General features: G+C 38.0%; 1 protein-coding gene across 7 annotated transcripts in view; it reads left to right on the top strand.

Annotated features, from left to right (window-relative positions):
• DOCK9 (dedicator of cytokinesis 9) overlaps positions 1-20,670 on the top strand; it is a 339,621-nt gene that overhangs the window by 180,085 nt on the left and 138,866 nt on the right. For all 7 annotated transcript variants that reach the window (XM_067536846.1, XM_067536847.1, XM_067536848.1 and 4 more), the window contains 12 exons: positions 3,001-3,080; positions 3,161-3,348; positions 3,479-3,544; positions 5,829-5,921; positions 6,486-6,609; positions 7,044-7,165; positions 9,358-9,444; positions 10,704-10,793; positions 15,235-15,350; positions 15,524-15,593; positions 15,716-15,841; positions 16,064-16,135. In XM_067536846.1, coding sequence (XP_067392947.1) covers positions 3,001-3,080; positions 3,161-3,348; positions 3,479-3,544; positions 5,829-5,921; positions 6,486-6,609; positions 7,044-7,165; positions 9,358-9,444; positions 10,704-10,793; positions 15,235-15,350; positions 15,524-15,593; positions 15,716-15,841; positions 16,064-16,135 — 1,234 coding nt within the window. The remainder of the gene's footprint in view (positions 1-3,000; positions 3,081-3,160; positions 3,349-3,478; positions 3,545-5,828; positions 5,922-6,485; positions 6,610-7,043; positions 7,166-9,357; positions 9,445-10,703; positions 10,794-15,234; positions 15,351-15,523; positions 15,594-15,715; positions 15,842-16,063; positions 16,136-20,670) is intronic.

Below are 20,670 nucleotides of genomic sequence, written 5' to 3' on the forward strand. Positions count from 1 at the left end.
GGGCAGTGAAGGGATAAGCAAGCAGTCAATGTATTTTGTGGCCAGCTAGTTATAGCCAAGGAGCCAGAGGCAGTGGAGCAGGAGAGCTGAGCTATGGTACATGGGGGGATGCTGAGAAACTTAAAAAAAAAAACAAAAAAAAAAACCAACAAAAAAACAAGGAAATTGAACGTTGAATAACGTCTTTGATTCAGAGTTAAGATTGCCCATTGGTGCCTCAGGCCCTTTAGGAATGTGGAAAGTGGCTAAATGTAAACCTCTGAAAGTCAGGAAATGATGAGTTAAGGTAACATAAATGTAAACTTCTGAAAATCAGGAAAGATAAAGATACACCACTCCTACAAAACAACCTGAACTCTGCTCCCCATGAAGCTGCAGAAACCTCTGGAAATGGTTCAGTAACCTGTTGCAAAGGTTAAAAAACTGTTAAGGAAACTAATGGATTATCCATCTCGAAGTATTCTGGTCAAAACTTAATGTCTTTCTGGAAGATATGCTTTAGTCAAACACAAGTTACTAGACTCAGTGCAAGAATTACTGGCTTAAATTGTATGGCCTGTGTTATACAGGAGCTCCGACCTAGATGATCTAATGGCCCCTTTTGGCCTTAAAATCAGTGAATCTACAGTAAGTAGATATGAGGAAGTATTGAGAATGGGTTAGGGATAGCTGTATTGAACGATGGATGGAGCAGTTTAGCAGAGCTGTGACTCCAATATGAAGACAGGTGCATAAGATCCACTGAAACTTGTAGGTTATGTCCATAGATATAGTGAGCCAAGGACCTTTTGATGCCAGCTGGCAGTGGCACAGGAATATCTAAGGATCACAGGAATCCTCTGGGTTTGGTATCTACATGCTAGTCCACCAAATAAAAGATATTACCTCACCCATTTTGTGTGTTTCATAACCTGGCTGTCACATGGCTGTGACAACACTGCAAACAAAGAATGTCATGTAAAGACTCTAATGAAAGCCTGTGTCACACTGATTGTCATAATTATTGCAACGTGTGTATGAAAAATATGTGAAAACTTATGTATAGATACTAAAATTAAGTTTCCTAGACTTGAGTAGAGACAGGTCACCAAAAGATGATCCACATACTCCTGGCCAGCAGAGGGGAAAAGAGACTTACCTCACTCTGGCTGCTCATTGCAAATTAAGTATTATATTGTTCATAATAGACATCCATTTACAAAATGCTAATCATTTGACATCAGGGTCTGGAGGAAAAAATAAAAATAGCAGGAGTTAGCCTTTTTAGGGGTAAGAAAATGAACTTTTGAAACTATATCTGGAAAGCAGATGAACCTCCAGTTATTCCTTCAGTCTGTGAGGACAACCTTTCAGTGGGCTTGGTATTATGAGAAGGGATCTCAGCGAAATAGGCTGAAAATGCTGGGGAAAAGGACTTGGGGTAAGCTATCTTGTAGGAAATAGGGGAATGCACCGTTAGTTAAGTTTAAGCTTTAGAAAGTGTGTTATGATTTTGGGTTATATGTAACCATTTGTTTCCAATATTCTCATTTTCAGTCATATGAATTTCTGTTCTCTGATAATAAACTTATTCTTGTTTTCACTATACATACTATATATAATATGATGCTGTGTTAAGTAGGGAGAGAGACCCTAGAATAATCTTGAAACCTAAGAGGAATAGTGAATCTGAGAGTTCTGTGAATGTTCAATGGAACAGATGCTGAGAGGACTTGAGGGCTAATGTCACGTGTGCCTATTGCTAACCTGTACAGAGAAAGCGAGGCTTGTGGAGGCCTGGGAGGCAGTCTTGCGTTGCCAGAGACTGGTGGTTTCAGGGAGCTGACCCACAGCAGGCCCAAAGAAAACTTCCTTCCTCTAAGGTCAGGTGATGGCAAGGTGCCTCACAATCCTGGGAAGCGTCACGGATGTGCACGAGGATTTCTTCATTGTGTATGGATTGTCAGAAATCTGATGACATGTGACAGTAGTCTCCAGGACTTAGTGAAGAGTAACTTGAAGCCATTAGTCTCAGAAGAAATCCTCTGGGCAAGGGTTAAGGGGTTGTTACTTAGATTGGTTTGTATGGAGTAGGCTCAGTGTTTGAGTTCTAGGCCAGATGTATGATGCTCCTGCTTGTTATGTTTAACTTAAACACAAGTTTTGCCTTACGAAACCGAAGGTGTTCAACTTCATCCTGCAGTGCTTATATGCTGTGTTGTCAAATTGTTCTGTAGCATCTCAAAGGGTAGATCAGTGGTTCTCAGCCTGCGACCCATGGCGCACAGCACAGCTGCAACCCATGTGACATCCTCAGGGCCACACCTGTAGTATATATATTTTGTGGATGTAGCACACATAACACACAGATAGCTGCATATGTGGCCTAAAATGGTAAATAGGTTGAGAACCACTGAAGTATGTGTGTGTGTTGGAATGTTGGGGCATCACTTAAAGAAGGCAAAGTTGAAGTTGCATTCCGGGAGTAGCGTGGACCTTACCTGTATTTCTGCTTTTTCAGAGGTTTAAATGTAGTCACCACATTTTGAAGGGGCAACCTTAATTCTGCATTAATGACATTTTTTGACGTTTCATATAAATAAAACTAAATTATGCTCCTCAGATAAGAACTCTCAAGTAAATTCTGCTACGCATTATTTTCTTTGTTCACAAAATTCAGGAATTTGCAAGCATTGAGATTCTGCTTAACTGTGATTTGGGGAACAGAAGAATTACTCCAGGCAAGAAAAAGAAGCAAAACCATACTGATTCTTTTTTTAAAAAAAAGATACTGCTTTTCCAGATATGTCTTAGTAATTTGTGTGTTAACTGGAGTTGGCCTAAACTGAATGTTGAACATTTCCATGATGTGTCAGCAGATGTTTCTGTTTGGTTTTGTTAAATCAGCCCCTTCAAGCTATTTTAACATTGCATTGCCTGTTTCTTTTTCTGTACTGCCTTTTTCTCTTTTGTATTTCTGATTGATTTTGGCCTGATCTTTGTTGTTGTTTCTATTTATAGACCTGAGAAGATGGCCAAGCTGCCAATTATTTTAGGAAATCTAGACATAACAATTGATAATGTCTCTCCAGATTTTCCAAGTAAGTATTAATAAGCATTACTAAATGGTTGAATAAGCTTTTTTGCTTCAAATTTTTTATTGTTTTTAATATATTTTCAGATTATGTTAACTCATCATACATTCCCATGAAACAGTTTGAAAACAATACCAAGACAGTAGTAACGTTTGAAGTAGAGGAATTTGTTCCCTGTATTCCAAAACATTCTCAGCCTTTCACCATCTACAACAATCACCTTTATGTTTATCCAAAGCACTTGAAATATGACAGTCAAAAGTCATTTGCAAAGGTGAGTGTAAGGAAAATACTCAACTCTTGTTGTCGACTGCAGTTCTATTCAGCTATCAATGACCAAATATATATTCTGTTTCTGTGATCATGGTTTTGAATAAGTGTTTTTCATTTGAATATTGTTTTAGGCTAGAAATATCGCAGTATGCATTGAGTTCAAGGATTCGGATGAAGAAGATTCGCTGCCTTTAAAGGTTTGTCTGTGGTTTTGGTAACTAATAGATGAAAAATATTAAGATTTACTGGTTTAGAGTTAACACACTGTAGGTCTGCACAAAGATTAGAGTTGGGGTCTTTGTTCTTCCTTCTCTGAGGCAGTTGGAGTATCCTGGAGATGATTTGCTCATCTGAGAAGAGTAATGGACAGAGCCACTAACCACTGCTATTGGCCAGTCTTGGTGAAAGTATTCTCACTGGTCTTTTATTCCTATCCTCACCTGAATGAAGTTTCCACAGAAGAAGCCTGTTGTGGTGTGGGGTGGTTTGCTCCTACTCAAGATAAAAAATCTCCCAAGTTATGTGGGCAGAACTTTAGAACACTGACTGACTCAATTGCATTTGGTTTCGTGATTGGGCCTGACTGACTGACTGCCATACTGTAATGGGGAGAAAGTTGGCTGAGACAGCCTAATGCTGGTTTTGTGGTGTTAGGCAGGCCTAACAGTAAATGATGATTCAACAGTTCCATAAAGGGAAAAAAATTATAATCCTCCCTTAACTGCTTCTCTCTAATAATACTCTAAGTGAAGTCTCTACACACACCCAAAACACATGCACTGCTTTAGATAAAACAAACAAATTTATTAAGTACAGAAAGATGTTAAGTGATAAGACAGAAAATTATAAATCAGAGAAATCAAAAGTAAATAAAAGGCAAATTGCATTTTAAACTAAGCTTAATACTTCCAGTTGCCTTCCAAAGTTAAATTATGCTCACCACAGACGGCTGATGACTCCTCCTCAGCCAGGACCTCCCCCTGTGGACAGTCTTTCAATTGCTTGGAGTTGTCTTGTAGATGGAATGTAAAAGAGAGTTCCAGAGACCACAATGTCTCTTCCTTTAACAGGTTCCCCTTGCACCCCCTGGGGACAGGTGATCTGCAGTGTTCAACATGGCTTTTCCTCCACTTGAGTCAAATGGGCATCACCTTATCAGATACTTAAGTCATTCCATTGTTCCTGGAAGAGCTGAGTTGTTTTATGCATGCCTCAGCGAGGCATGAATTATCTCTGCTTTTAGTGTTTGCCTGGATCTATTCAAGCCATGTGAGATACACATTTGGGAATATTACATAGCAAAGCTTCATAACCATACACTTTACAATGCAAGAAACATACTACTATAACAATCATGTTCAGCATGTCATGAGCATTCCAAAAATACCTTACATGACATACTTTGCATTAAACAATACACAGTTACACTGTAAGGACGAACATGAATGATACACAAATCACACTATAAGGGTGTACATAGGGTGCAGTGTGTCACAACATCTCAAGTCCAGGAACTCTTATTAGCCTCTGTAAAAGTGCACTTGGCTGCTATCTCAGCACATCACTAGTTAGAACAGGGAAAAATAATACTTTCTCCTCTTACAGTAGCCAGATTCCTAAAAGGACTCTGTAACAGGATGTATCAACCACTGGGTGTGGTCACCACCCCAAGGAGCGCGCTTTGCTGCTTGAGGGCAGCCACATGGAGTCTGGCTGCTGGGCCATGCTGCCCTGAAGCCAGGGACAGTTGTATTGACCCTGGAGGCTGGGCCCCGTTATCCTAGGGACAAGAGACAGTCTAGGGAACTCTTGCCACTTGAGCCATAAGCCCTGTTTTTTATCCTTCTTGGGCTGACACCCGCAGCGGGGTATATCAACCCCACACAGACTTACTAAAGCTTTTTACACCAGTGAGAGAACCATCTCATTCTTGGGATTTAAATTTGGTGCTCACCAAGCTGGTGGGACCCTCCATCAGCCCATCAACAAGGGATACCAAATCTCATAAGTGTGAATGCACAGAGGATACTCTTGAAGAACAACAATCACTGATAAAGTGACATCTTTTTAATTGAGCCTAGCCTTTGACCAGAACACTTCTTTGCTTTCCATTCTTCATGTTTTAAATTTCTTCAATTTGTTTTTAAAATATTTATTTTTAGTACAATTGTTCAAGCTTATTTTAATACAGTGCACTTGTCCAAATCCACAGTCCAAAGGATATTAATGCAAGAGAAGATTTTTCTTCACACTGAGTTTCAGCTCTGTATCTACTGTATTTCCATATAAATGTATGTTGCTGATATTAAAAAGAGGCTGAAACTTGATTAATATGTTCCATGACCTATAAAAAAGTGCATCGCAAAACATTCTTTTTAAAGGAGATACGTAGGAAAAAATAAAATACTTTATACTCTTGATAGCAAGGAGGATTTTAAATTAAGAATGAAAAAAGGCCATTTTTTCCCTCTTGATTCTTAGTGTATCTATGGTAGACCAGGTGGACCAGTATTTACAAGAAATGCATTTGCCACCGTTTTACATCACCATCAAAACCCAGAGTTTTATGATGAGGTAAGTAATTCTAATTGAAACTTCACTTTTACTGGTTTTCAGTATGTATTTTTATAAGTTTCACAAATAGCAAAACAAACCAATATGGAGATGCTGTTCCCATTTGGCGGATGGAGATTAAAGTGTATTATGTATTTAATTTCTGAACTTCTTTATAACTTTTTATTTAATTTAAATTGAACTAAAGCTCTAATTGTAATTGAAAATCTAGTGTTGTCTGTAGTACGTATTGACTGATTCACTTTTATATTCTGAAAAACAAACTAAACTTTTTTGGGCCTTGATTTAGTTTTGATTTTTTTTAATACTGACTTTGCAAAAAACATTTAAATCAGACTCTGTCATTATCTAACTATTACTTCTAAATAATTAATGTAAAACCTACACATTGCATGACTGCTTTCTTAAATCTTTCTTCAAATATCCCTGAAACCCAGTGTTGTTCTCAGGTCAGAGTGGACAACTGCATGTTTGTTGTACATGAACTAGTATGATATGCTGCTGCATGATTGAAGACTTTTCCTTCACAAAAATCACTGAAGCTTATGTTTATATGCCTTTCAGATTAAAATAGAATTGCCCACACAGCTACATGGAAAACATCATTTGTTGTTCTCATTTTACCATGTCAGCTGTGATAATTCAAGCAAAGGGAGTACCAAAAAGAAAGATATCATTGAAACACAAGGTTTGGCTTGTTTACCCTTTGTTACTTTCAATAATGGTTAGCTGATTTCACAAAGTACATTTAGCTGGTATACTGCATACCTGTGGCTTTTATGCAGGTAATTCTTTAATATTAATTATAGTGGAAAAATAGATTTGTCATGCAGAATATTTATCTTTAAATTCAATTTTTTAGGAATTATGCATTTTTTTGAGTGTCAAACAGATCATAATATTTTACAATTGCTTACCTGAAGATGACAATATATTATTTCTTTAACATTTTTAACTGTTTGTAGTCTTTGTTCAACTAGTTGGGTCTTTGTAACCTAGAAATCATGTAACCATGCATATGTTATCATAAATAGAGAAGAGATCACTGAAGCTCTCATATAGGCCTTTAATTAAAAGATACATAGGATATATAAAATATTACTTTCCTCTTATTTCTTGTAGTTGGCTATTCTTGGCTTCGACTATTAAAAGATGGGAGAGTAGTGACAAATGAGCAGCACATTCCTGTGTCAGCTAATCTTCCATCAGGCTATCTTAGCTCTCAGGAACTTGGAATTGGCAAGGTATAGTATCTAGATAGGTATATAGGAATATTTTTTCTCTGTGTTTCACAAAAGAGAATACAAGAAATAAAAATGTCTAATGTTCAGTTCTAAGCTTAGTAAGAATTTTAATTAGTTATTTTCCAGTCAAAACATTTATTTTATGACTCTTACAAGGTACAGATTGTGTGACATAGAATGTATTGCAGAAGAGATGTAACTAATTTGGAAGCAAAAAATAAATACACTAGAGAATACATAGGAGAAAATTCTGTCATTTTGCTTCACAAGGACTCGAATCAACCTGCTTGCATATAGATTTTTATTAAATCAATCGATTTTTTTCTATTATCCCTTATCTGTTGTGTCTGAGAAGCTTTTAAATATTGTGATGAGTTTTTTATAATAATGACAAATTGGATGGTATCTGTATGCAGAGAATAATAGACAAATAACATAAAAAAAATTAGAAAATAACATCTGCTCAAACAGTTATTCTGTATTGATTCCTACACCTGTAGTATTCCCTATATACCAAATCTATTCTCTCTTGATACACTGAATGGTCCTCCATTTATTTCAAAATCCAATGGTTACATTGTAACCTTTTGTTTAGTTATCTTTAGTATATGTAACTTAAAAATAAACTATCATGATTTTTATTATGACCATAGTTTGGTGCTTTTTATTTAGAGCCTCTTTGGTGGCTCTGTATGTGCTGGGAACATACATGTGTGTAGCAGAATAATATTAGGGAAGGTAATCAGCATTTCAAGAATATTCCAGTTGCACCCAAAATATTCCCTTAGAGTTTTGTAATCCAGAACAGACAGACCAAAAGACTCTTGAACATTGGAGTTTGTTCAGCAAGTGATGCAAATTGTTCGGTTGCTGTTGCTCCACACATATATGAACGGGGAATGCATGTGTGTCCTTACGTTGATTGTTTGGTGGCCAAGATTTTCTTCAAGGAAGAGAATGCCTAACAGATGATCCATGCCCCCTAATTCCAAGATTTGGAATAGTCTATCTAGACACTTCATCTTTTCCAATGAAAAACTTCCCAACTAGTGTGTGGCATATTTTAAATTAAATTTTATAAACATAAGAAGGCTTTGCAAATTCATCCAAAGTTCTTTTCTTAACTTACATTAGAATGTCACGTTATCTATGCACTTCTCTTTCAATAAGTCTCTCACTCAAGAATATCCCTTGTTCCATAAACTGAATCTTGGAGTTGCTAAAATCCTACCTGCCAGCATTATAAAAGCAAAATCTGTAGATTATAATTTTACATAAATTGCATAAAAATATGCCAGTGAAGAAGGGTCAGGGGGAGATATGCAGAAAGTGAAAGGGGAATTCATTGAGGGGGAATGAGGTAAGAAGGGAGAAGCCAGAACTCAGATGAGAAGGGGTAATTAATTAATTGGGCAAGTTGCTTCTCCTCCTCCTCTGTCTCCAGTCCTCCCACTAGAATCTTTTACTCTTCAATTTCCCTCCCATCGCCTTGCTTTTCATAATCCAGCTATGTCTATCCCACCCTCCCCATAACTTTAGGAAAGCACTTAGCTCTTTACTCTCTCCTCCCAAGTCTTAGCATCAGGAGGACCGGGATGATTAGATTCAGGGCAAGCAGGAAACAGCTCTCCAACGCAATTTCACTTTAGAGGGCTGAGTACTTCTCTAACATTTCCAGTTCTTCATAAATGGGAGGGGAAGGAAACACAGGCTGCTACACATTCTGAGAGACCAGTCTATCTTAGTACATGCAGCAGCTCTGCTTGACTGTCCTTCTCAAGAACAGCCAATCAAATGAGGAGTTTCTGTAGTCCAGGTGTCCTTATAGACTTAAAGTAAAGTCAGAAAACCCATATCTTACGAGAAAAATCCACTGAGTGAGTTAGCCTGTACCAACCCATAAAGTTCATTGATCTGCAAGTTTTTCATGTGATGTCAATACAGTGAGACAGTTTGTCTTTAAAAAGAACCATTTCTAATTGAGTAACTGTATATATGTCACAATGATTTTGAGTGGCATTCCTTCCAATTATTGAGATTTATTCACTGCACAATTTTACTTAATATGTACAAGTTTACAGTTTATAGGACATTCTGAAATGTGTGTATATATGGTACACAAATCACTTTCCTATTATTTTGGGTTAGCATGCTGACATAATGTATTATTTTTCTTATTTGTGTGCAAACAGCATTCTGGTCCTGAAATTAAATGGGTAGATGGAGGCAAACCATTGTTAAAAATTTCTACTCATCTAGTTTCTACTGTATATACACAGGTAAGTTTAAAATGCTTTAAACCAGAACAAATATTTTATGCTTAGTGTGTCTTTGTAGTATGAATACAACATAGGAGATTTTCAAACACACAAAAGAAATGCACCAAAGGTTACCAATTTCTTTTTTGTGCCTCTGAAAATTTCCCTCAGAGTTCATGTGTAAAACATACTGCTGCAGCAGATTTTAAAATGATTATCCAGAACACAAAACCTTTCATCTAAGTCATTAGTTCACATTTGAGTCCAGCCCCATTTTTGACCAAAGAGCGCATAATCATCTGAAGGCTATTTTGTAGTTTTTGACTGTTTGTTATACATCTATTTTATATTGGTACTGGGAAGTGCCAACTGGAAACATAAAAAAACCATTTTTTTTAAAATGCAGATAATATTGCTTTGTTCCTCTTTTGATTATGGAAATAAACTTATTAACTTTGAGTCTTTTGTTTTTGGTAGGACCAGCTCTTACACAATTTTTTTTTAGTACAGTCAGAAATGTGAAAAGTGCCAGTCTCAGTCCTATTCCAGTTGTTTACATTAAAACCATCACAGTGTTAACTGACTTGCTTGTTGGCAGTCTAAGTACTGAATGGTCATGAAGCATGATCTATCCTCTCACAGCTACCGCTGGTTCTTTTAGGTCAGTTTGAGATACATAAGCGTGGTAGTGTGAGAGAGGTGCACTGGCAGTACCTTTATTATGTTGATCTGAAGATAAATAAGACTTCAGTTTCAGCTATTCACTTGGCAACTTTGATTACTAAAAACAATCACTTAACATTTCAAAGCAAAACAAAACTGCAGTTACTTTTTCACCGCTAGATGTGGCTGTCTTCACAAATACTTGTATCTGCAGATTGCTATATTTTGGATTAGTATTTTGGGTTGTGCACTGATAGAATCAAATAGAAGACCTAGCACATGCTTATTACTCTTAATTAGGGCAATTATAGTAAAAATTTTCTCCGTTACTTGTTTTTAAGGAAATATACATGCCTTTTTGTGCAATGATTGTTCAGTAATGGACCCATTTAATGTGGTTGAAAAATATATTAAGTGTTACTAAGAGAGGTGATTACTGTAATGAGTGCACTTTGAAGTTTTTGACTGTTCGTTATACATCTATTTTATATTGGTACTTGGAAATGCCAACTGGAAATATAAAAAATACATTTTTAAAAAATGCAGATAATATTGCTTTGTTCCTCTTTTGATTATGGAAATAAACTTATTAACTTTGAGTCTTTTGTTTTTGGTAGGACCAGCACTTACACAATTTTTTTGAGTACTGTCAGAAAACAGAGTCTGGAGCCCAGGCCTTAGGAACTGATCTTGTAAAGTATCTTAAGGTACAAAACAGCAGTAATTTAACAGATTTAATAAAATTGGGAAGTGGGGGAACAGAAGAAAAGAACTATGGTCACATCAGTTGAGGGTGGGGCTGCAAATAAGGATATTTTGGCAATGGTGATGGAGTTAGGTTAGGTTTAGCCCACAGTCACCTCAGTCACCTTCTCTCAAGATTGATATAGCTTGAACAAAAAGGTAAGGTTCCTCAGAAGTGCTAACTTAGACAAACTGGCCAAAATTTTAAAATAGATGCCCAAGGACAGGCACCTAAATCTACGTACAGGACCCTAAGTAAGTGGACTTATTTTCATAAGTATGTGGAGCTTTCAGGGACATAATTGTGAGTACTCAGCACCTCAGAAAATCAAGCTACTTTTTAAGAGGCTGAAATATGAATTTAGGTGCCAAACTGTATACATCTGCATTTTCACTGGTGTGATTGCATTAAAGTTAACAACACATCAGCTTCAACATCTTGCTTCTGGAGACCGGAAAAATGGTATTGTAGTTAACGCATATGACTTGGAGTCCAGAGAGCTAGTACTGTTCCTGGCTTTTCTACAGATTTTCTGTGTGACTTGTACAAGTCACTTTAATCTCCTTGTGCCTCACAGAGATGCCTGTCTGCTTCACAAGAAAATACTAAGGCTAAATTAATGGTTGTTTGTAAGATATTTATCATCTGTTACTTTTCTGTCTTGAAGTCACGCCTGAAATTAGGATTTCATTGTGTCTGGGAACTGTGCATACACACAATAAGACATTATCCCTGCTCTAAAGAATTTACAATTTAAATAAGCAAGGCATAGAAAGGGTGGCAGAAAGGAAACAGTATTATCCATATTTTAAAGATGGAGCTGAGACACAGAGATGATGTGACTTGCCCAAGGTCATGCAGAAAGTCTGGCAAAGCTGAGAATTGAAGCCAGCTCTTCTGTGTCCCAGTGTGGTGCATTACACACAAGACCATCCTTCTTTCCTGAAATTATTTTGAAATCATCAAATATAAAGTGCTAAATAAATACACAGCAGTATTATTATATTTAATATACTGGGCGTCCGATTTTCAGTTTTAATCAATAACCACCAATAAAACATCCCAATACAAAAGAAATTAAATTGGTGTTTATCTTGTACAGACAGGAAAAAAAACCAGAAATGTTTTCTTGTATCTAAGGGCTTGTCTACATGGATCAGTAATGTGGACTACTGGGGGTGGGGGGTGATTTCTGAAACCCGGTAATGTGTATGCAGTAACTCAGTGATATTCAGACTGTGGCTCTCAAGCTGCAAGTGGCCCCTGCAACCTCTTTGCAGCACATGATATTAAAACCCTGTGTGATTTAATTATTAACCAGTCTAAGTTATTAACCAATCAGGATGTTTTTGCTATGTTATTAACTTTTACTATGTTATTAACAGGGGCAATGGAACATAGCACAGGGAGGGCGGGGGGTGGTCTCAGCAACGAGTGACTGGTCGGTGACAATGGGGCATGGCTTGAAGGGGGACAGTCCCGGAAGCATGGCCATCCAGGGATAATGGGGCGCAGCGTGGGGGGGTGGGAGGGGAGAAGAGGGAGTCAGGATCCCTACATCTCTGCTGGAACTGGGATCAGAGCCGCTTCTTTCTCTTTCCTCTTCTCTTCTCTTCACACCCTCCAATGGCGATGGCACACAGTCAGGTCCCTCAAAGCTGATGCCTCCTTCCCCGTCCCTAAAAAAATTAATGCGTTAATTGTTAACTGCGATTAATTGACATCCCTGCTCATTACAGTATTGACATCCTAGTATTGACATTGACAGAATCATAATGAGTAGAGATGTCAATTAATCGCAGTTAATACTTGCGATTAACAGTATACACTTCTGTAATGAGTAATCTATAATATGCATACACTTCTATAATAAGTAATCTATAATATGCATAGCCTTGGAAGGATTAGATTTTTATCGGTAAATGTCAATAAATGTCCATTTCAACATTTACACACAAACCAATGAAACAATATTTCATCGATGATTGAAATTTACAGATGGCAAAAGTAAGAAAAATTCTGCTTGAGAACTTATTAGAGTTTGATTTGAGGCTGTTTACTTTGTATATTTTGATATATGATGTTGACACTTTGTATTTTAATGGTTAATCTTTAACATTTTGAATCCCAATGTCGGCTGTCATTTATTATTGTCTGACCTCCCACAAGTTCCCATAACTGTGAAAATTTAAATTGATAAAAATGGGGGGAAAAAAGATTAAAAATAAACATTTATATTATCTCTCAAAATTATTTTAAAAAAATTGAATTCAGCCAAGTCTAAATATAAATAATTCATTACAGGATGAACAAAGAGCAAATCTTGAAAATCTCCAATTTTTAACATCTACATAAAACTCAAAAATCGCTAAAAATAAAACCTGACAAACTTAAAAAAACAAATGCCCTATTAATATATTCATCGGAGATTTAACCTGTCCCATCCATATTCCAAATACATTTTCTTCATGCCAAGAATTGGCTATTTTTAATTATTTTAACACTTCACTCTCCACAGTAATTGAACACTCTGCATTTGAAGATATACCAAATTTGCTATGCACTTAAGTGAGGCCATGTATATTCTTCTGCATAGACAGCCATTTGCTTGGATTAATATGTCTGCAAGTGCAGACTGAATGCCAAAGTAACCGTCTGGGTTCTTGACTGAACTAGCAAGATGTCCAGTGTTCAGCTTGTCAACTTAATGTGATAGATGTGGGGATGCTTGTCATAGAAGATTATCCACCCTACATGGAAGCAAAAAATGATGACTGAGAAGTTCTAAAATCCTTTTATTTAACCAAATCTTAATTTTATGGCTACACTACCTAACCATAACCCTATAATTTTCACAAAGTTTAAAATGTAATATATTGAAAAGTATTTTCCACCCCCTTACATGCAGTCGTCTTTCATATAGCTAATTAGTATGTGTAAAGGATAGAGTCATAGAAATGTAGGGCTGGAAGGGACATCTAGAGGTCTTCTAGTCCATCCCTCTGCATTCAGGCAAAATGAAGTATACGTACACCATCCCTTACAGATGTTTGTGTAACCTGTTTTTTAAAACTTCTAATGACAGGGAATCCACAGCCTCCCTATGTAACCTGTTCTAGTTTTTAACTACCCTTGTAGTTAAAAAGATTTTCCTAATACGTAACTTAAATCTCTCTTGCTGCAAATTAAGCCTATTACTTCTTGTCCGTAGAACAGCTGATCATCATTCTCTTTATAATAACCTTTTACATATTTGAAGACTGTTATGTCCCTCCTCTTCTTTTTAGTCTAGAGAAGCCTTCTGTTGTCTCGACTAAACTTGCCTAGTTCTTTAATTCTTTCCTTATAGGGCTAATTTTCTAAACCTCTTATCATTTGTGTTGCTTTCCTCTGGACCCTTTCCAATTTGTTCACTTCTTTCTTGAGTATGGTGTCCAAAACTGGACACTGTACTTCAGCTGAGGCTTCACCAGTGTCGAGGAGAGTGGAAGAGTTTCCTCCCATGTCTTACATATAACACTCCTTTTAATGCATCTCAGAATGACATTTACCTTTTTGTAACAGCATCATACTGTTGTCATATTCAATTTGTGATCCATTATAACCCCCAGATCCCTTCTGTAGTAGTCTGTCTAGCCATTATTCCCCATTTTGTATTTGTGTATTTGATTTTTTCTTTCCTAAGTGCATTTGAATTTTATCTTATTGATTTTAGTCCAATTCTCTAATTTATCAAGATCATTTTGAATTCTAATCCTGTCCTACATAGTGCTTGCAACACTTCCAGGTTTGTTTAATCTGCAAGCTTTATAAGCATTCTTTCCACTCCATAATCCAAGCTGTGAACAAAAATATGTAATGGTATTGGACCCAGGAAAGACCACTGTGGGACTCCACTTGATATGTTCTCCCAGTTTGATAGAAAACCATTGTTAACTACTCTTTGAGTACAGTCTTTTAACCAGTTTTGAACCCACTTTATAGTAATTTATCCTAGACCACATTTCCCTAGTTTGCATATGAGATTGTCATATGGGACTGGGTCAAAAGCCTTACTAAAGTCCAGATATATCACTCTCCTACTGCTTCTCCCTTATCCTGTAGGCCAGCAACCCTGTCAAAGAAGGAAATTAGGTTGGATCTATGTTGGCTATTAATTATCTTATTTTCCAGATTTGAACAAATTGATTGTTTAATAATTTGTTCCAGTATTTTTCCAGGTATCAAAGTTAGGCTGATTGGTCTGTAACTTTCCAGTTCCTCCTTTTCCCCCTCTTTTGTAGGGGAAAGTTCTTTTTTCTAAGAATGTGGTTCTCAGAGTAGATTGTAGAAGAGTTTTGAAAATAAAGTTAAATGCCTTGACTTCAAGGAAGTAATATTATTTCTCTATTTCCTTCTCTTAGAGCCTTCATGCTATGGAAGGCCATGTGATGATAGCTTTCCTGCCTACTATCCTAAACCAATTGTTTAGAGTTCTCACTAGAACTACTCAAGAGGAAGTTACAGTTAATGTGACAAGGTAAAGAATTTAACTGGTTCAATGCGTTTAAATGATTAATGGTTTGTGCACGTTTGATCTCTGTGTAGTATTAAGCTGCAGAAATGCACTAATCTGTAATCAAAGTACACATTTTTGTTACAGGAGAACATAACTTTCTTCTCTAGTTTTATGTTTATTTTAAAATTTTTTAGGGTTATTATCCATATTGTTGCCCAGTGCCACGAAGAAGGATTGGATAGCTACTTGAGGTCATATGTCAAGGTATACAAAATAAAGCAAATTGTTCATTTCTATTTTATTTCTTTAAAAAATAATTTAATTAAAAATAGTCAGTTGCATTTATTTAAATTCAACATGTTACATTGTTTCCTTTGTCCTCCAAGTATGCTTATAAAGCTGAGCCTTACATTGCTTCTGAATATAAGACTGTACATGAAGAACTGACCAAATCCATGACAACAATTCTTAAACCATCTGCTGACTTTCTTACAAGCAACAAGCTACTTAAGGTATTTGTTGAAAATCTTTTACTTTGTCCTTCTTGTTTGTAATAAAGCAGATCCTCATAACTGAACCGTTAAGGAACAATATGTCATCAGTTTCCTAACAGATGTTGTAAATAGTTAATTGTATCCAGGTTATCATTGACTGGAAAAAAGACTAATATAATTTTGAAAATCTTAGATTTGTTTGACAGTTTTACATAATGCAGTCATTTATTTACTTTTCAGTATTCGTGGTTTTTCTTTGAAGTTCTGATAAAATCAATGGCTCAGCATTTGATCGAAAACGCTAAAGTAAAGGTATGTAGACTTACATTTACATGAAGGTTTGTTAGACAATTAAGAGCCTTTTATAGCACAGTCTCCCCTTTCATCATTTTTTATTATATGTTTATATTGCATATAAGAAAACTAATTATACTTAAATTAAATGGCAAAAATATTTGTTAACCCAAAGTTATGGTTGTCTGGCAATAGTTTGTGCCCTTCCAGAACACTGAGTTCAGCAAAACTCAAACTTGTGAAATTCAGGAAGTAGAGTTAAGGTACAAATCCATGCAACCTTAACTCTGCCTCTCTGGGGCTGGTAAGAGCCGCTGGTAATTATTTGCATGCACTCTAGATGCATTCACTGTGTAAAGTGTAGCTCCATGAATGGTAGAGGAATAAGATAGAGCAGCTTGGAAGAGTTGTAATTGTGATATGAAATAACTGGGGGGACCATACCCCTCTGGGGATGTGTGTGAGGCCCTGTCCCTGACCCCTGTGTGTATAATCAAAGGAATGACATGCATGCTATCTTGAGAGATCTAATGTGCCTCATTTCAGCATTAGATTGTGTAGAAATTAGGTGGGAGATGAGTGTGGTCTGAGTTTAATGAGGTGTAAGTGAAAATATAGTGTTAGATGGCATTGTGTGCATAAAGCTGAAGGTGTTGTAAAAGGGATTGAAGGACCTGTAAAGTTTAGCAGATGTATTTTTTCTTCTTGGAGTAGTGTCGCTGTGGGTGCTCCACTCTAGGTGTTGGCGCATCCTCTATCAGTGACTTTTGTCAGCAGTGCTCGTCCGGTTTGTGCATGCACCATCCCCGTCTTGTGGTACCATTGGCGCCCTTTTTGGGGTGCCCAACCCAACCTCCTCAGTTCCTTCTCAACCGTCCTCGGTCCAAGACGGAGCCCTCAGCAGTTCTTCAGAGCTAGTTCTAAAAATCCTTAATAGTTCATTTTTCCTGATAAATGTAATCAGTTTATCCATAGTTTAGATTAGTTTACCTCAGTCCTTACTTATTTTTAAAAAAGTTTTTTTCCCTCACATCTTCCCAATAATTAATAGGAACATCATGCCAGGTTCTCCCAGCTTCAAACGATGTGCTTCCTGTAGGGACGCTATGCCAGCATCTGACAGACATTCAGAATGCATCAGATGCCTAGGTGAGGGACACATTGCCCAGAAATGTACCCACTGCAAAAATCTGAAATCCAGAGCCAGGCGTGATAGGGACCTGTGCCTGAAACGTATACTCATGGAAAGATAACTTAGACCTGCTTCTGACCTTGGACAGGGTAATATCTCTTCACAAGATAAGGCTGGCAGAAAATGACATTCAGCTCCACCTGAACTGAACTGAACTGAACCTGAACTGAACATGCCAAGAGAAGGAGATCACCCAGAATGGGCACAGGATTTGGTACCAAAGAGGCTTTATGTTCCTCACATATACTGGCTACTGCGGCACCAAAAGACTCTTGCCACTCCAGTAAGGAGTCGAGAGACAAATCCAAACAGTCCTGTTCTGAGACGGCACTCTCAAAATGGTGATAACTACCACAATACGGGTACTGTCACAGACCTCGGCACCGACAAGTGGCATAGCACAATCATCCACTAAGCTGACTACATCAGAACCGATAGCATTTATGGTGCCAATGGCCCCAATAACATCTGTCGTCCCAATGGCCCCGATAATATCTGTGGTGCCAACGGCAATGACAACTGTGCCAGCACCGAAACCTGGTACGGAGCTGACCTCGGCACTGACATTGACGGTGGAGCCAATGACACTGGCACTGTGAAAACATGAGAAGCATCCACACCATGAGCAAATGGAGGAGTTTTTAACATCCTCTCCACTATCACTGTATGGGACAGACATCTCCGATACAATTTAACCAGGATGAGCCCATCTCTCCTATCTCCTTCTCCAGTGATGAGGAGTAATACGGAGGCGAGGCTAGATTTTCCCCACAACATTCATCACCCAGAGGGGCAGAAAACCAAACACTGACCACATCCCAGACATCCAGCATATCCATGGTTTGTCCTACCAGTTCCATACCACATGCAGTGGCCTGAATGGTATACCTGGTCTACTTATTCTACATCCCACAGTAAACCATCAACCTTTCACAAACAGAGAAGCAGATCACCTGATAGACCTATCACAACAGGACCTGAACCAAGGGATCCTGCAGAAGAAGGAGATGAGAGTGTACAGCAAGAAACAATACCAGCTGCACACAACTCATCTTCCTCCCCCCCGACAAGGCTATAATTCCTCCTGCTCCTACAACTGCAGATGATTTTAAGCAGTTCCAGGAGCTGTTTAAGAGAGTGACTGATAGCTTGAAGATCCCACTCCAAGAAGTTACTGGATCACAACACAAATTACTCAGGATCTTACAAATCTCAGCCTCTTCCAAATTCGCCTTCTCTGTGGACGATGCGCCCTTATGGAGCCAGCAAATAACATCTGGCAAATGGCAGACACCATTCTCCCTACTTGTAAAAGGGCTAACCAAAAAGTATTACGACCCTGCTAAGGATACAAAATTCCTCTTCACTCACCCAGCACCTAATTCATTAGTTATAGAAGTGGCCAACAAGAGAAACAAACAATGACGTAAGTCGACACCACATGATAAAGATGACAAAAGGCTAGACCTATTTGGAAAAGTATACTTGTCTGCAATCTTACAATTAAGAGTAGCAATTTACACGGCATTATTATCAAATTACAACCATGATAACTACACAAAAATGTCAGATTTATTGAGTATATCCCTGAAGACAGAAAAGAGCAATTTTAGTCATAAAAGAAGGACAATTGGTTGCAAGAACCACGCTACAGGCTTCTCTCGACGTCTTGGACATCCCGGCTAGAACAGTTGCAACCACTGTTGTCATGAGCAGGTGATCATGGCTTCATTTTGCAGCTCTTCCCGAGCAACTACAGGCAACCATAAAGGATCTTCCCTTTGATAAGGCGAAGCTCTTCATTGATAAGACGGGTGAGATCATGCATACTATGAAAGATTCTCAAGCTACTCACTGCACCCTCGGAATTTACACACCTGTGACGAGAAGAAAACCATTTAGGTACCAGCCTTACAATTCCAGATATCAACACTATTCACAACACAGATGATATGATCAACCACACTCCCAATAAAGACCCCAGTGACGCCAACAAATGAACCAGCAGCCATCAACACCCCAGGCTGCCCCTCCAAAACCACAATTTTGAGGATTTGGTTGAGGGTCTGCTTGACCTCCCCCTTTGTCCAGAGTCAGAGTCCATAACATCCACCATCCTATTCAAACACCGATTACGCCCTTTCTACCAAAACTGGGCAAACATAACAATGGATAAATGGGTATTAGTATATCCAGATCAGATAATGTCTATTGCCTTCTATTACCCAAACCCCTTCCCTGTCCTCCTTCAGGAACCCATCTCATGAACACCTATTGCAACAGGAGGTCAAACACTTACTCCAAATAGGTGCCATAGAAAACGTTCCTCACCAACAGAGGCAGAGGCCTCTATTTCCATTACTTCTTGACTCAAAAGAAGACCGGAGGTTGGAGACCAATCTTAGACCTAAGAAAATTGAACAAGTTTGCAAATGTACTGAATTCAGGATGGTCATTCTCTCTACCATAATACTGGCACTGGAACAGGGGGATTGGTTCGCAGCCCTCGACTTTCAGGATGCACATTTTCACATTACTATTTACCCGGCGCACAGAAGATTCTTAAGATTCACATTAGGAAACAACCACTACCAATATGCGGTGCTATCCTTCAGCCTTTCCACAGCCCCAAGGGTCTTCTCCAAAAGGCTGCTATGACAGCAAGTACATCTTCGCACACCAGAGATCACCATATTTCCCTATTTGAACGATTGTTTGATAAAGGCATGCACCCACATACAAGCTATCCAAGCAGTTCAAATTACAAGAACACTATTCCAGAAGCTAGGGTTGATGATAAATGACAAGAAGTCCACCCTATAATCCATGCAGTAACTAGAGTTCATAGGCATGCATGTGGACTCCCTCACTTCCAGAGCATCTCTACCAAAAAACAGATTCAATACCATAGATTCAATCCATAATAGAAAAATGTCTGACCTTGAATGTACGCACGTCTCCAAATGCTGGGACATATGGCGGCCACCACCTTTGTAGTGCAACATGCACAATTACACATGCGAGCCCTACAAATATGGCTCTCGACAGTATACAGACCACACAAACACTCACTATACAAAATAGTGTTAATGCCAAAAAAGAACAAATAATCATTGAAATGGTGGACACAGCCTAGCAACGTAATAACAGGAATCCCGTTCATACGGGAAAAACCTTCGATCATGATCACTATGGATGCATTCCTGATTGGATGGGGAGCACACCTACAGGAACATACTGTACAAGACAGGTGGTCATTACAAGAAATAAAATTACATACAAACCTGCTAGAGTTTATGCACAGTCTGCAATGCCTGCCTCCACTTTCTAGCCCTGATAGCAGGCAAAACTATAAAGATAA

This window comes from Emydura macquarii, unplaced genomic scaffold (genome assembly GCF_026122565.2).
Source record: "Emydura macquarii macquarii isolate MOO-44397 ecotype Brisbane River unplaced genomic scaffold, CSIRO-AGI_Emac_v2 contig_3671, whole genome shotgun sequence".
Taxonomy (NCBI): domain Eukaryota; kingdom Metazoa; phylum Chordata; order Testudines; family Chelidae; genus Emydura; species Emydura macquarii.